Source organism: Mercenaria mercenaria, unplaced genomic scaffold, assembly GCF_021730395.1.
Source record: "Mercenaria mercenaria strain notata unplaced genomic scaffold, MADL_Memer_1 contig_3604, whole genome shotgun sequence".
In the NCBI taxonomy this organism is placed as follows: domain Eukaryota; kingdom Metazoa; phylum Mollusca; class Bivalvia; order Venerida; family Veneridae; genus Mercenaria; species Mercenaria mercenaria.
In genome coordinates this window covers 39,179-54,421 of record NW_026461760.1, presented here as the reverse complement: position 1 = coordinate 54,421, position 15,243 = coordinate 39,179, and the positions used below count along the sequence as shown (strand labels likewise).

General features: G+C 32.0%; 1 protein-coding gene across 1 annotated transcript in view; it reads left to right on the top strand.

Annotated features, from left to right (window-relative positions):
- Nucleotides 1-1,981: 1,981 nt before the first annotated feature.
- LOC128553225 (uncharacterized) overlaps nt 1,982-15,243 on the top strand; it is a gene marked incomplete at its 3' end in the record, with an annotated part of 48,813 nt that continues 35,551 nt past the window's right edge. The window contains exons 1-3 of the mRNA XM_053534348.1: nt 1,982-2,217; nt 12,404-12,534; nt 13,448-13,685. Coding sequence (XP_053390323.1) covers nt 2,139-2,217; nt 12,404-12,534; nt 13,448-13,685 — 448 coding nt within the window. The remainder of the gene's footprint in view (nt 2,218-12,403; nt 12,535-13,447; nt 13,686-15,243) is intronic.

The window sequence follows — 15,243 nt, the reverse complement described above, 5'->3', positions numbered from 1 at the left end:
GCTGTGGATCTAGTTAAGTAATGTTAATTTTAAGTATAGGTTTTTGGTGTGGCGAAAGAAATTTACATATACTTTTGTTATCTCGCGTATGTAATTGGTGTAAAAATAATTTATATGGGATGAGAAGTTTTATTGTCTAATTATTGACTAACCTGTTTAGTGTTTTATTTTCTTTTTGTTTACAAATTTAAGCTCCTCCTACGGTATGTGACTTACCGGATTAATAAACGACTGGAAGTAAATGATGATTTGCTGAAAATAATTTCCCAAAAATTTGAACAATGTTACAATGCCATTGTACAAATCAATTTCAAAAACTAAAAATTTAAGGTGGAAAAGATCTATGTTTTCTTTTCCTTTTTTTATATAAGATCTACATTTATTGTCCAAGTAAAGTGTGTCCCTTATTATTCAACACGTTATATGCTGCAGAGTCATTCTTTGTGATATCAGCCATTGAAAATATTATGGTCTCTTAGTCTGTCAGCTCGTCACTAGTGTAGGCCAATGGGGCTTTAAAAAGTTTCAAAGCTCGCCCTCTTAGCTCAGTAGGTACAGCGTCGGTCTACGGATCGCGGGGTCGTAAGTTCGATCCTTGGGCGGGGAGTATGTTTTCCGTGTCTATTTGACAAACGACATTGTGTCTGGAATCATTAGTCCTCCACCTCTGATTCATATGGGGAAGTTGGCAGTCACTTGAGGAGAACTGTTTTTACTAGTACAGAATCCGGGAACACTGTTTAGGTTAACTGCCCGCCGTTACATGACCGAAATACTGTGTTAACCCCAAAACAAGCAAATAAAAGAGTTCAAAAACACTAAGTTTATTGAAAATGCATCAGAAGTTCATCAAAGGACAAGTATTTGTAAATTATATAAAGCAGAAAATAACAGCGGAAAGATGTGATCATTTTCGAAAAAGTAACACGATCCTATTCATGTGGATTCTGCTCTACTAAATACGCCCTACGGATTACAACTATATTTTAAATTGACATCATTAAATGCATGTCGTGAAAATACACAAATACTGTCATCCGAAACAAAATAACAAATGGCACACAGAATGCAGAAAAACTTAACACTTTTACTGTATACATGTCAGATTTAAAAGAAAAATGGCTAAGATTTTTCTAAACAGTGCAAGATACTTAAGAGTGTGGATGTTCTCCAACAAGGTCGTCAGTGTGAATGTCTCATTTTAATGATATTGTTTGTTTTGAGTAAAATATCGTGGGGTATAGTTGAAAACAGCAAAATACAACAATGGTTGAGTATTATGCTAGTCAATTATATTAGATGAGCGTCAAAGCTGTTCTAATTTCACGAACATATGGTCAAAACTCACTTTCTTAGATAAAAGTGTGGCACTGCTCATGCCCTCTTTGCCAACTGTTCGCTTTTTCGGGAAAAATCAAAGCTATACGTACAATATGGAACACCACCGCAGAATAGTTTACTCCAGGCCGGGTACGGTGCTCCTTATCTCGAGTCGAAAGTTGCAGTAATAAAAAAGTTACAAGACTTTTCTTTCCTGAATCGGCGTAAATTTGTGTGTGGTCAGCTCATTTGCGCTGGTTTTTGATGACGTTGCATTCTTGGTTTCCCCACCGTGTTTTAGGTGGACGAATATTTACGCGTGCATGCATATATGAATGTGCAGGCAAACATTAATACGTGTTCACATAAATACAAGTGTTCGTTTATAAACACACGCACTACATATAATACTGCATTTGCTTATCTACACGTGCACGTATAACATGCCCGTGGTGACGTATATATATATATGCATCACGCATATTTTTATACGTTCAGTGTGTGCGCACGCGAAGCAGAAATTTGACCTAAATGGTACACCGTACACTTGTCAAAAAAGTAGGAGTTTTGTACCTAGATAATGCGTTTACATATCCGATATCCGATTTCATGAAATTATACATAGATCAGTGTACGTCATTTTTGTTTACACATGTTTAAATTTAGTTATGTAGCCATATTGTTAATCAGTAACAAACTATCGTGAAGATAATGCAGTTAGTTATTGACGAGTTTAAGTTTTGTAAAAAGAGATCTTTGGAAATGGTGTAAATTGTAAATAAAATATATTTGAGGACTTTGAATAATGGAGCAGTTAGATGAAAAGAAAAGTAATTGGAGACAGAACACATTTTATATTGTCTGATGTCATGGCTGTAAATAAATCTGTAACCAAAGGTAAATCCCATTTTGATAATATAAGTGCTTAAATCTTAGAAGCATTTTGCAAGTGTTTCATTATTGTTTCCAATTATTATATTTAGCGACAATGTATCTTTTTTCGTTGAGATATCGTAATTTATCGCATGGTGTAGCAATTTTTCTTTGAAAAGATTTTTCATTTTCGATATACGTGGTAACATTATTCACAGCCAGGAACTGTACCGACAACTGAAAAAAAAACTGTATTTATAGGAAAAGGATGGCGATATATATCTGCATAGCTGTTGGACCACTCAGACAAAGGTCATATGACATTGAGGGCTACCAGTGGGGAACTCTTGTTAAGAAAATCTACATCAGTTTGGAAAAGAAAGATATCATGTCTCTCCATGTGATAAAGCAGTTAGAGGACCGATACGAGTGCATTATCGCAAATAGCATGGCATTGGGTGCAATCAAGGTTTTCTTTCAAATACCTCGATTAATAATTTCGCCAGAAAACCCTTGATTGCACCGAACGAAATGATTCGTATCGGTCCTAACATGTTAGCATATTGTTAACTACGTTTTATCTTACCTCTCCCGGCGTGACAATTGCACATTGAACTTTATTGTATAATCTCCTTGTACTTTATTACAGCAAAACTGTAAATCAGTTTGAAGGTTTTGAAAACCCAATACGCAGTTTTGTAATGAAAGACATTAATATAGTGGTAGTATGACATATTTTGACATTCGCTAAATTTTGTTAGTCCTTTTACAGAGTTATGCAGACTTGCGTTTATATCAAACAAATATTGATATGACCTAAACAAAGTGGAGAATTCATATGAAAATAATGTGTACTTGAAAAGACTTGTAACGAGTTTTACTAATTGATGTTATGACAACACATGCGCCAAAATCTAGAGGTAAATCTTATTTTGATACTGGAATAGTTTTGGAGATTTTTTTGATGTAGAACAATAAAAAAGTAATTTCTAACCCATATGGTTTATACTGGAGAGCAAAGGGGAGTGGCGGTCTTGTGATTAAAGTGTCGGCTGCTCATCCCGGGGATCAAGCCCTATTGGGGTCACGCCCACATCTTCTCATATGACATCAGTAGAGTTTTTTTCTCCAGAAAACGGACACCAGAGCAGAGTGGTTCAAATAAGCGTTAAAGTTTCATCACAATCAAGCTAAAACGAATTAATGTAAACTTCACTTTCAGTTGTATTTGTTTTAGCTCGGCTACTGGAAACTTTTCAAATTGAAGTTTTGTTATCCCCACTTCGTCCCGGTTTATTTCGCCGTCAGAGTCCATTTCATGTAAATAGGTTTCATACTTAACTTAAGCACCGAATTATTTCAAACTGACTCCACAAACATAATAAGCGGTAAGAAATGATATCACAGGACATGTGGCTTTTTTTCTAGCTTACATTTTATAACAAATATGCTCTTTTTAACTAGGAAATTTATGTGAACGTTTGTATATAAGCATGACTGTTACATGTCCAACTCCAAATAAGTCCATTTAATGTGTTTATATGAAACGGTCCCACATAAGCCAGTTTTAATCGATGTGAAGGGTGTGTACATTTCATGAATATACTCCATTGTTTTGCTTGACTGTGTTCTTTGTATCGTATAGATTATATGAGATCTTTCAGTATACAGTTACAGGACTGTATGAATATGTTTTTTCTCACACAAGGTCACAAATCTGTAAAGATTAGTTTTTCCCACATAAAGTTACCATACAGTAGAAAGGCTTTAGCTTAAATCGTTTGGCTCAGATAAGAAAGTTACCATAGTGTAGAAATAAGTTGTCTTCACATAAGATAACTAGCCTTAAAATAAATAATTCACACATAAAGTTCCTGTAATGTAGAATATGAGCTACTATTGTAAAGCAATTGGTTCATAAATAAAGTGCCTATAATGTAGAAATAAGTGCTACTCTAATAAATTTACCAAACTATAGAAATATTTTGTTCTCGCATAAAATCAATGCAGTAGAAATATGTAATTCTCACACTATTGAAAGAAATGGTACTCAAAATTTAGTTCATGAGGTTAAGCAGCCGATGATACAGAAAGAGCTAATGGTTACAACAGAGTATTATTTTTAATTAGTGTTCAGTCTGTTATATTTATTATATATGTTGTATTGGTAATTCTTACTTCATGCATCAATATAAAAGAAAAAAAAAGATCATTTATTTTTGGAAACATTTTTAGTCATTGTCCGTGGTGAAACTATCAAATACTCATCATATAAGAAGAAAGAAAGTATGAAAAGGGAGACTGATTTAGAAAAAGAAATTGTTTCAATAGAAAATGATATACAAAGTAATTATAACACTATAGATAACATGATATTAGTCCAACTTCAAGAAAAGAAGACAGATCTCGAAAACTTACGGAAACATAAGTTAGAAGGTGTTATGTTAAGACCAAAATGTAGATATGAAGATCTTGGTGAAAAACCAACTTGCTATTTTTTAGGTCTAGAAAGTAGAAACTTTATAAATAAAACAATTAACAAACTCATAGATGAGAATGGAAAAGAACTTTTTAACACTAAAGATATTTTATCTTATCAGAAAGAGTACTATGGCAAATTATATAAAAACAATTTTATACCATCAGATGTATCGTTGACTGAAAGTTTTGGCGAAAACATATTTAAACTTTCTGATATGGAATCACAGAAGCTAGAAGGAGAAATTACACTTGACGAACTCACTGCTGCAGTAAATGGTATGAAAAAAAATAAAAGCCCCGGTCTTGATGGATATACTGTGGAGTTTTTTAGCTTTTTTTGGAAAGACATTGCACATTTTATCTTGCGGTCAATTAATTTTGGGTATAATAATGATAGATTGTCAGTGACACAAAAACAGGATGTTATTACTTGTTTACCAAAACCGAATAAAAATAGACAATACCTTAAAAATTGGAGACCAATATCCCTTTTAAATGTCATTTATAAACTAGCTTCGACAGTCATTTCGAACCGCCTTAAAATGTTTTTAGACAAAATAGTTCACACCGATCAGAAGGGATTCATTGCAGGCAGATTTATTGGAGAAAATATAAGATTGATTTATGACATTTTGTTTGAAACTGAAAAACAAAATATTCCAGGACTATTGTTATCAATAGATTTTCAACAAGCTTTTGATTCTATTTCATGGGATTTTATTCATAAAACTTTAGAATATTTCAATTTTGGACCTTCCTTTAGAAAATGGATAAAATTATTTCAGCAAGGAAGTGAGACTTGTATTTTACAAAATGGGCATTTGTCAGATTTTTTTCGTTTAGAAAGAGGTTGCAGACAAGGCGATCCAATATCTCCTTATCTTTTTATTTTGTGTGCAGAAATACTTGGATTAATGATAAGAATGAACAATAATATTTCAGGTGTAACTATAAGTAACAAAGAATATAAAATGAGTCAATACGCAGACGATACGCAGTTGTTTCTAGATGGAACTGAACAATCTTTACGTCACTGTTTGAGTACACTAGACAAGTTTTATAAAATTTCGGGATTGAAAATAAACATTGAAAAGACAAGAGCACTTTGGATAGGATCATTGAGTCAGTCATTGATAAAATTATGTCCAGATTTACATTTAGACTGGTCGCAAACACCTCTAAAAATATTAGGTGTAACTTTTTCTTCACATGTCAAAGATATTTGGGATTTAAATGGTCCACTTGTATTAGAAAAATGCAAAGATTTGATACGCTCGTGGTCAAAGAGAAACTTAACTTTATTTGGCAAAGTAACAGTTATCAAATCGCTTGTAATTTCGAAATTTGTGCATTTGTTTATAGCATTACCAAATCCCCCGTCAATCTTAATTAATCAATTAAATAATATAGCATTTAAATCTTTATGGAAAAATGGACCGGATGGAGTAAAGAGATCAATTATAACAAATGATGTCGATTCCGGTGGTTTAAAGATGATAAATATTAACACATTTATACATAGTTTGAAGTTGAGCTGGTTAAGAAGACTTTCATTGAATAATTGTGATACTTGGAAAGATTTAATAAATTTTCCTTTCAAGAACATTTTCACTTTAGGTGCAAGTTATGCCAAGTTAATGGCTGGGAGAATACAAAATCCATTTTGGAAAGACGTTCTTGAAAGTTGGTACTGTCTTTGCGAATCTATTGATATTACAGATCTGCAACAAATTTTATATTCTCCTCTTTGGAATAATCACAACTTCAGATTCAAAACATATATGAATAACAATTGGTACAAGAATAAGATTATCAATGTTATAGATCTTCTAAATGAAAATGGAAATTTTTATACGATAGATGAGTTAAAACGTATATATTCAGTAAATGGTACATTTTTAGACCTACATAAAATTATGAATAATATACCAAACGAGTGGAAAGAAAAGATAATAAATAATAAAACAGCTGTCCACAAATACAACGTAGATATTAACCCATACTTAAGATTACTTGTTAAAGATAAAAAGGGCAGTAGCTCTTTTTATAATACCATTACAAGAATTAAGGAAATATACATACCAAATAAATGGAACCAAACATTAGGACATATATCAGAATTAGAATTTAAATTATTTTGCAAAAATATAGAAACAATCAAGGAAGTCAAACTAAAAAATTTTCAATTTAAGATAAATCAAAACATTCTAGTAACTAAATCATTTTTGTATAAAATAAATAAAGTCGACAGCAATTTATGTTCATATTGTCGTCAACAACAAGAGACAATAGAACATTTAACATTTGAATGTGCACATGTTAATAAGTTTTTATTTGACTTAAGTAATTGGGCAAAAGAAAGATTTAATATTGACATTAATTTACAGAAAAAAAAATTCATTTTTTCGTATGATACCTGTACCAATCGAGCTGGAAATTATCTTGCTTTACTTCTAAAGTATTATGTTTATAAAACAAAGTTTAAAGAAAACTGTTGTAGGTACCTCTCTATACCAATGTTCAAGGTTTATTTTAAAGATAAACTTACAAGTTTGAAATACATTTCAGCCATAAATAATAAAATATCTGAATTCGAAAAGAATTGGTCTCAAGTTATCGAAACGATAGATAACTAAGCAAAATTAACAACAGAATTTAAGAAATAAAGCAAAGTAAAATATTTCCTAACCTGCCAAAATATCATCTTTAATAATACCAAAATATTAAAAAATAAAAACTTGTTAATTCCGATCTTTTATTAATAGAGCTAACCATAACTGTCTACTAAGAGTTATTAAGGGATTTTTCATTTTATTAAATCAGTTTCCCCACTCTTTCACTTTTTTCCTCCTCTTTTCTTTTTTTTTCTTAAACAACTTGCGCATATTTCTGTTAAATATGTGCTCTTTTTTTCCTGTCTATATTTTTTTTCTCATACACATTTCATCATATTTTCGTAAAATATTACCCCAATTTGTAAATTGCCTGATAACAAATGTCAATGATAATATACGACTTAAGATAGTATATGAAGTAGTTATAAAAATATGTATACATAATAGATCACTAAGATTACATGTTGAACAATATGTCTTGATATTTACATTATTAATTTATGTAATTGTACGTTTGCATTATGTGTTTATATGTATCTATATATGTACGTTTGCATCATGTGTTTATATGTATCTATATATGTATACAATTTGAAATAAACGGGGTTACCAAAAAAAAAAAAAAAAAAAATATAAAAGAAAAATAAGAAAGAAAGGTAGAGAGAGAGACAGAGAGAGAGGGAGAGAGAGAAGAAAGGAAAGTCATAACAATTTCATGAGTTACATTTACACAGTTAGAAAAGAATTATATCATAAAAGTTTTCCGACAACATTTTGAAAATTGTCGTTTATTGCAAATACCTATAATATACAGAGATAAGAAACTACTTTATAACTTAATGGGATATATTTTTAGTATCTTACATTTAAAATAATTACAAAATATTTGCACTTAAACTTTGCCAGTATAGCGATATGTACTGCTGATAATGTAAGGGCTTTTGTATTTTACACAAAACTTTTTTGTTTGTTCACGGTCGATTTTTGACAAATAAGGTGTCATTTTGTAGATAAATTCCTGATCTATTGCATGATATTTTTCTTTTTTTCCCCATCTTTAATGTAACACGTGATATTTGCAAACGTGACTTTGTGAGATTTGGCCCATCTACCACGTGATTTGGTGAGATTTAGAAAAGCGATAAACAAGATAAACAAGGAAAGATAATAGAATCAATTTTTACCCAATGCTTCAGTATGGCCATACTATGGAAATAAGCAGTTCGTATATAAAGTAAACATAATTTATGGGTAAGTGGTTCTCTCATAAAACATACTACATAAACTTTCTACGCTGTAAAAGTAAGTGACCCTAGAAGTAGGTGGTTCCAACATAAGTTGTCATAAATGTTACCATACTGTAGAAATAAGTTATATTCAGTTGACACATAAAATTGACATAATGTAGAAATAAGTGGTTCTAACATAAAGTAACCTGACTGTAGAAATAAGTGACTTCCACTTAAAGTTGCCGTACTGTAGAAATTAATGGTTCTCATATACACTTATGTCACTGTAGAAATCATTGGCTTTTACATATTGTATCCGTACTGCAGAAATAAGCTGTCCCCTAAAAACGTTACATTACTATAGCAATGAGTGCGCCTCACGTAAATTTACCATACTGCAAAAATAAGTGTCATTTACTTAAAGTAACCACATTGAAGAGTTGTCTGCTACTATAATTAAGTAACTTAATGTAGTAAGTAGTTACTTTCATAAATATTTACCGTACTGTAGAAATACGCGGTTCCCACTTAAAGTAATCTTACTCTACTAGAAATAAGTGCCCTTGTCGTATGGTTACCTAACTGTAGAAATAAATGGCTGTCCTACACTTTACCATTCTGTAAAAACAAGTGACTCTCAGACAAAATTATACAAAATAGGGGCTACTCAAATGAAATATCTACACTTTGAATGTATGTTGATATTCAAATAAAGTGACTGTTTAAAGTGGTTTACTCATAAATGTACTTGACTCTAGAAGTAAGTGTTTTTCAAATACAGTTGCCATAATGTTACTTACCGTAGAAATAACTGATTATCCCATAGAATAAATTCCTCTAGAAGTAAATGCTACCCAAATAAGTTACCCGACTCTAAAAGACTAGATTGTCAGATAAAGTTACTATACTGTGTAGAAATAAGTGATTCTACCATAAAGTTACTGTCTTCTAGACGTAAACACTATTGACATAAGTTACCTGACTCTAAAAGACGAGATTGTCAGATAGAGTTATTATACTGTACAAATTAATCTCTCATAAATTCACTAAACAGAGGAAATAAATCATACTTACATTAATTGACCATGCTGTAGAAATAGGTGACTCTGGCATAAAATTACATTAATTGACCATGCTGTAGAAATAGGTGACTCTGGCATAAAATTACATTAATTGACCATGCTGTAGAAATAGGTGACTCTTGCATAAAATTACATTAATTGACCATGCTGTAGAAATAGGTGACTCTGGCATAAAATTACATTAATTGACCATGCTGTAGAAATAGGTGACTCTTGCATAAAATTACATTAATTGACCATGCTGTAGAAATAGGTGACTCTGGCATAAAATTACATTAATTGACCATACTGTAGAAATAGGTGACTCTTGCATAAAATTACATTAATTGACCATGCTGTAGAAATAGGTGACTCTGGCATAAAATTACATTAATTGACCATGCTGTAGAAATAGGTGACTCTTGCATAAAATTACATTAATTGACCATATTGTAGAAATAGGTGACTCTGACATAAATTACATTAATTGACCATATTGTAGAAATAGGTGACTCTGGCATAAATTACATTAATTGACCATACTGTAGAAATAGGTGACACTGGCATAAAATTACATTAATTGACCATACTCTAGAAATAGGTGACACTGGCATAAAATTACATTAATTGACCATATTGTAGAAATAGGTGACTCTGGCATAAATTACATTAATTGACCATACTGTAGGAATAAGTGACACTGGCATAAAATTACATTTATTGACCAAACTGTAGAAATAGGTGACTCTTGCATAAAATTACATTAATTGACCATACTGTAGAAATAAGTGACACTGGCATAAAATTACATTAATTGACCATACTGTAGAAATAGGTGACTCTTGCATAAAATTACATTAATTGACCATACTGTAGAAAAAGGTGACACTGGCATACAATTACATTAATTGTCCATACTGTAGAAATAAGTGACACTGGCATAAAATTACATTAATTGACCATATTGTAGAAATAGGTGACTCTTGCATAAATTACATTAATTGACCATACTGTAGAAATAGGTGACTCTTGCATAAAATTACTATACCATAAAATTACGTGATGCTCAAATAAAACTTCTTCATAGTGGATGGTTCTTTGAACAATTCGCAATACTGTAGAAATAAGTAAAACCCGCATAATGTTAACATTTTTATGAAATATATGTTGTACTCATAAAGGTTCATGCCTCTAGAGACAAGTTATACACACTTAAAGTTATCATTCTGTATAAATAAGTGGTACTTACATAAAGTTACTTTATACTGTAGAAATGAATGGTCCGGCATATAAAGTTGCTTGCCTCCAGAAAATGTAGTTTTCACGTAAATTCACCATTATGTGGAAGTATGTGGCTCTCGTTAAATTACTATACAATGGAAAAAGTTATCTGCCATACGTTTTCCACACCGTAGAACTAAGTAGTACTCACATAAAGCTACTATTCTTTAAAATTATGTGCTACACAGAGAATCTGATAATATAAAGTGGTTCTCACATGAAGCTATAGTACTATATGTGTTACTCACATAAAGTAACATGACTCTAAAAAGAAGTTGGTCCCAAATAAAGTTACCATACTGTTAAGTTAAGTGGTTCTTACAGAAAGACATAATCACTATTCACATAAATTTACCTTACTCTATATATAAGTGCTACTCACGTGTCAAACAAAATTGGTTAAGATTAAAAGATAACCTAGTCATTAGGCATTTATTTGAATAATTTAGATATAGTGTAGCTTTAGGTGACTATAATTGAGATGTTTAAAGTATAAACTTAAGTAGATGTATAGTGTTTTATTTTATTGATATTTCATTGTGTAGATCCTTTATAATAACTGTTAAGACTTCATTGACTGTGCATATCGTATTCAAGCTAACAGGATGTAGATTAAGTTTGCTGTTTTCACATTTATATTTCTTCATTATCTGCTTACATACTCATGGCCATAATATTTATCCTTGCCATAATGTAATCAATACTTTTCACAATCTGAGTGATAATTAAATGTAAAGAAAGTCATTTCTACGAAAGACCGGTTGTGTCTTCATGATTTCACACTTCACAGCTTTAAACTTGAAATTGTGAAGTACGAGATCATAAATCTTTGGGAATTCGCCATAATACGTGAAATCGTGAAGTTATCGTGTTATATAAAAAAAACGAATTCACGATATTACATTTTACGATTTTACGCTTTATGATGTTTAAGAATTCCCGAAGTCGTGAAGTGTAAAGACTTGCATTTCATTATTTTATTCTTTCGTATTTCTTTTTTATGAAGTTTTCGACCTAAACGCGTTGGTGGTATATGGGAGTTGTTTAAACGTTGAAAATGTAACATTTAAGCTTGTATGCTCGAGACTTGAGCTCGGTTAAATTTGTTTTAAAAGGCTAAAAATGTATTTGATGGAAGTGGCTCGGGCGGAGTTGCTGACAACCAAGACTTAGAGTACTATTATCCGGGTTAATTTATGATCGTCTGTCTATTTGTGTTTCCGTTATACCTATTCAAGGAGATTAATATTGTAGATATCACTTTACAGTAATAAGTAATTTCGAATTATACCGGCAAGTTAATAATTAAACATTTAAAATAGATTTTGTCATGATTTTGTTATTCACGAATACTTAGTCATATGATTTTAAAAACTTATATATCAGTTCGAGCATGTATTTTGCACTTAATATCTTTATCTACATGCAGATAGGATTATTTGACTTTATCTAAACAGATAGGGTTTCGTAGAAAGGAGGTTCTGAAAAGAGAAACTGAAATTTAATTTAGTATATACGTGGTTGTTATTTTTTTATTCTTCAGATATTAAGTTTTACAAACGAGTGTTACATAAAAGCCAACAAAGGTTTTTGGAAGATCTTGATCCTGGTTCGATTTTAGACTTATTTTTGGAGAGGGACTATCTACCATACACTCAAGTGCGCGATATTCAGGTATATTAAGTCTATGCTTACTTAAATAGTACTGAAATAACACACTTGCATAACTAACCCCAGTTTCGGAGAAAGGCTTCAAATAAATCATTGCATGTATGGTGCACTGTATGTAACATCTGGCTGAGCTAAATTGTATGCTTATCGACACACAACTACAAAAAAAGTAAAAGAGGCCTCCGTGAACGGGTAGTTTAGGTCGCTGACTTTGAATTACTTGCCCCAAACTTCTGTGGGTTTAAAACCTCGCATGGGATGCAGAATTGTGACATGTAAGGAAGCCATCCAACCGGCTTACGAAAGGTTTGTGGTTCTACCGAGCTGCCCGTAGGCGCCTGAAATAAAGTCCTGGTAAGTCGCCATATGACATAAAACTGTGCTGGCGTGACTTACACCAAACCAAACCCAACAAGCAATACAAAATAGTAATAAATTGTTTAAACAAAGACTGTTGAAATGGCTTTTGCTGTGTTTTTGACATTTGTTAAAATACTTTTCATGGACAAAAATTCTCCTCACGAGAACAAGTTTCGATTCAAATAAAAGAAAATCAATCAAAATCAAAGTATTATTAACCGTTAGCCTGCTGGCTGCAAGTGGTTTTGTCTTTGCAACCAGTGCATACCAAGATCAGCCTATCCGTGCTGGCTGAGCATTATCTAGCCTGTTCGCTATTCAGTCGGTAAATTTTCAGTGAACACCCCTTTAAATAAGAAGTGATGATTCTGAAATTAAATGACAGACAAGTCCATTTCAGAAATTAAGCAGGGTAAAGGCTAAGAACGTTTCACACTTCAATTTATTTTACTATAATAATTGTCATCGGGTATGGGTATTAGCATACTTCCCTAAAATATATCAGCATTATATTGTTTTACTTATTATTATGCAGGCACATGTATTTTGATTTAAGGAACAGAGATTAACATCTGACAAGACTAGGGAGATAATTAAGAAAGTAAGTGCTAAAGGTGTCGGAGGGTATGAAACATTTAAAGCACTGTTAAGAGAATCACATCAAGAACATCTTACTGAATTCTTGGATAAACAGGAGAAGACCTTAGCAAAAGAAATCAAAATGGAAGAAAAGAAAAAAGAAGAGAAAGATAAACAAGCCCGGGCACGGGAAACTGTTGCACCTGTACAGCCAGGTAAGTCAAAGTAAATTTCTTGTTTTCAAAGCTTTACACATTAGAGTTTTACTAAAATATGAAATGCTTGCTATGCTATCTTGAATCTGCTCGTGAGTCTGGGTATTACAAATGATTTTTTCCAACAGGGTTTATCTTAGGTACTACTTGGGAATATATAAGCCAGTCATTGCGAGTTGATACTTGCCATCCCTTTTTCATTTAAATCTTGTCTGCTTTACTTAAGAAAAATGATGCAGTACTGTCATCTCTTGATCGTTGCTTTAGGTTAGAGTTTAGCTGTTGCAATCATCCACAGTCTTTCATTTGTCCAACATGTTTTCCTACATCCCTACAAAATTGTTTGTGTATACATACATATACTAAATGCAGTTACAGCTGGTCAGTCACATTTAACATTTATGACATATTTCACTTTCCGTATATTCTATTAGAGATTGATTTAACGAACAAAAAGACCCATTATATAGAGTAAGCTACCTGTCTCTCCTGGCAGTATAATTAACAAAGCTGAGCATTTCTTTTGATTGCAATATAATTTCTAGTTTTACATTTGCATTTGATAGACAATGGGATGTTTCAACAACCTAAACCGTATGTAAGTTCTAAAAATGTCTATAGCTTCCGAATTAATTCATTTTCAGTCTATCTTGGTTTCATATCCAATATGAACAAAGGGAGTTTATATTAATTAAATAAACTTCTATTTTTAATGAACTTCGGCTAAAGATGCAACTGTTCATGTAAATGTATAACATAAATATACAACAGTTTTCATTTTTCATAATTGCATAGGCTGTTGCAAGGATAGGAAAACCAGATTTCGAAAATACATCCAGTGAAACCCTAACATGTATTAACCTTTACTCTGCTAAATTTCTAAAATGGACTGGTTTGTCATTTAGTTTTGGCAATACCATTTATCATTCCAAGGGGTGTTTAGTGGAAAAATACTGACTGAATAGAGAACAGATGTGCAGGTTGATCTTGGTCTGCACTGATCACTTAGGCAGAATAACTTTTGCCGTCAGCAAGCTAAACGTTACGCACACTTATTCTATGAAAAATGATAAGTTGTTTTTAAAAGTGTTGGGCAAATCCATTACTTGACCAAAATTAAAACCAAAAAATGATGTAAGTATGCCAGACGTTTTGATCCTGACGTTGCGTCGTCAAGTGTGGATGACGATCACGTGAAAAAGTAGTTACGGATACCATTTTAATGTACTTACGATGAATACGTGAAATGATTAACTCATGAACCACGAAATCAAATGCAAACGTTCGCTATATTTTGAGCTTAAACCTGTCTTTTTTAATAACTTCTACCGCCCTTATTATGACTAATCACATATGATTGGTACACAAAATCCCATTATCCCATTGACTTTAATATTTGTGATTCAAATGAGGACGTACTGTATGTAATAAAGTGATATATCAGTGAGCCAATGCACAACAAATTGAAAGTCGTAACCCAGAAAGAAGGCAAAGGTTGAGCTACGTCATGATTTTCATTCAAAGGTTTTTAGGGTTATGGCTGTGTTGAGGGTGATCT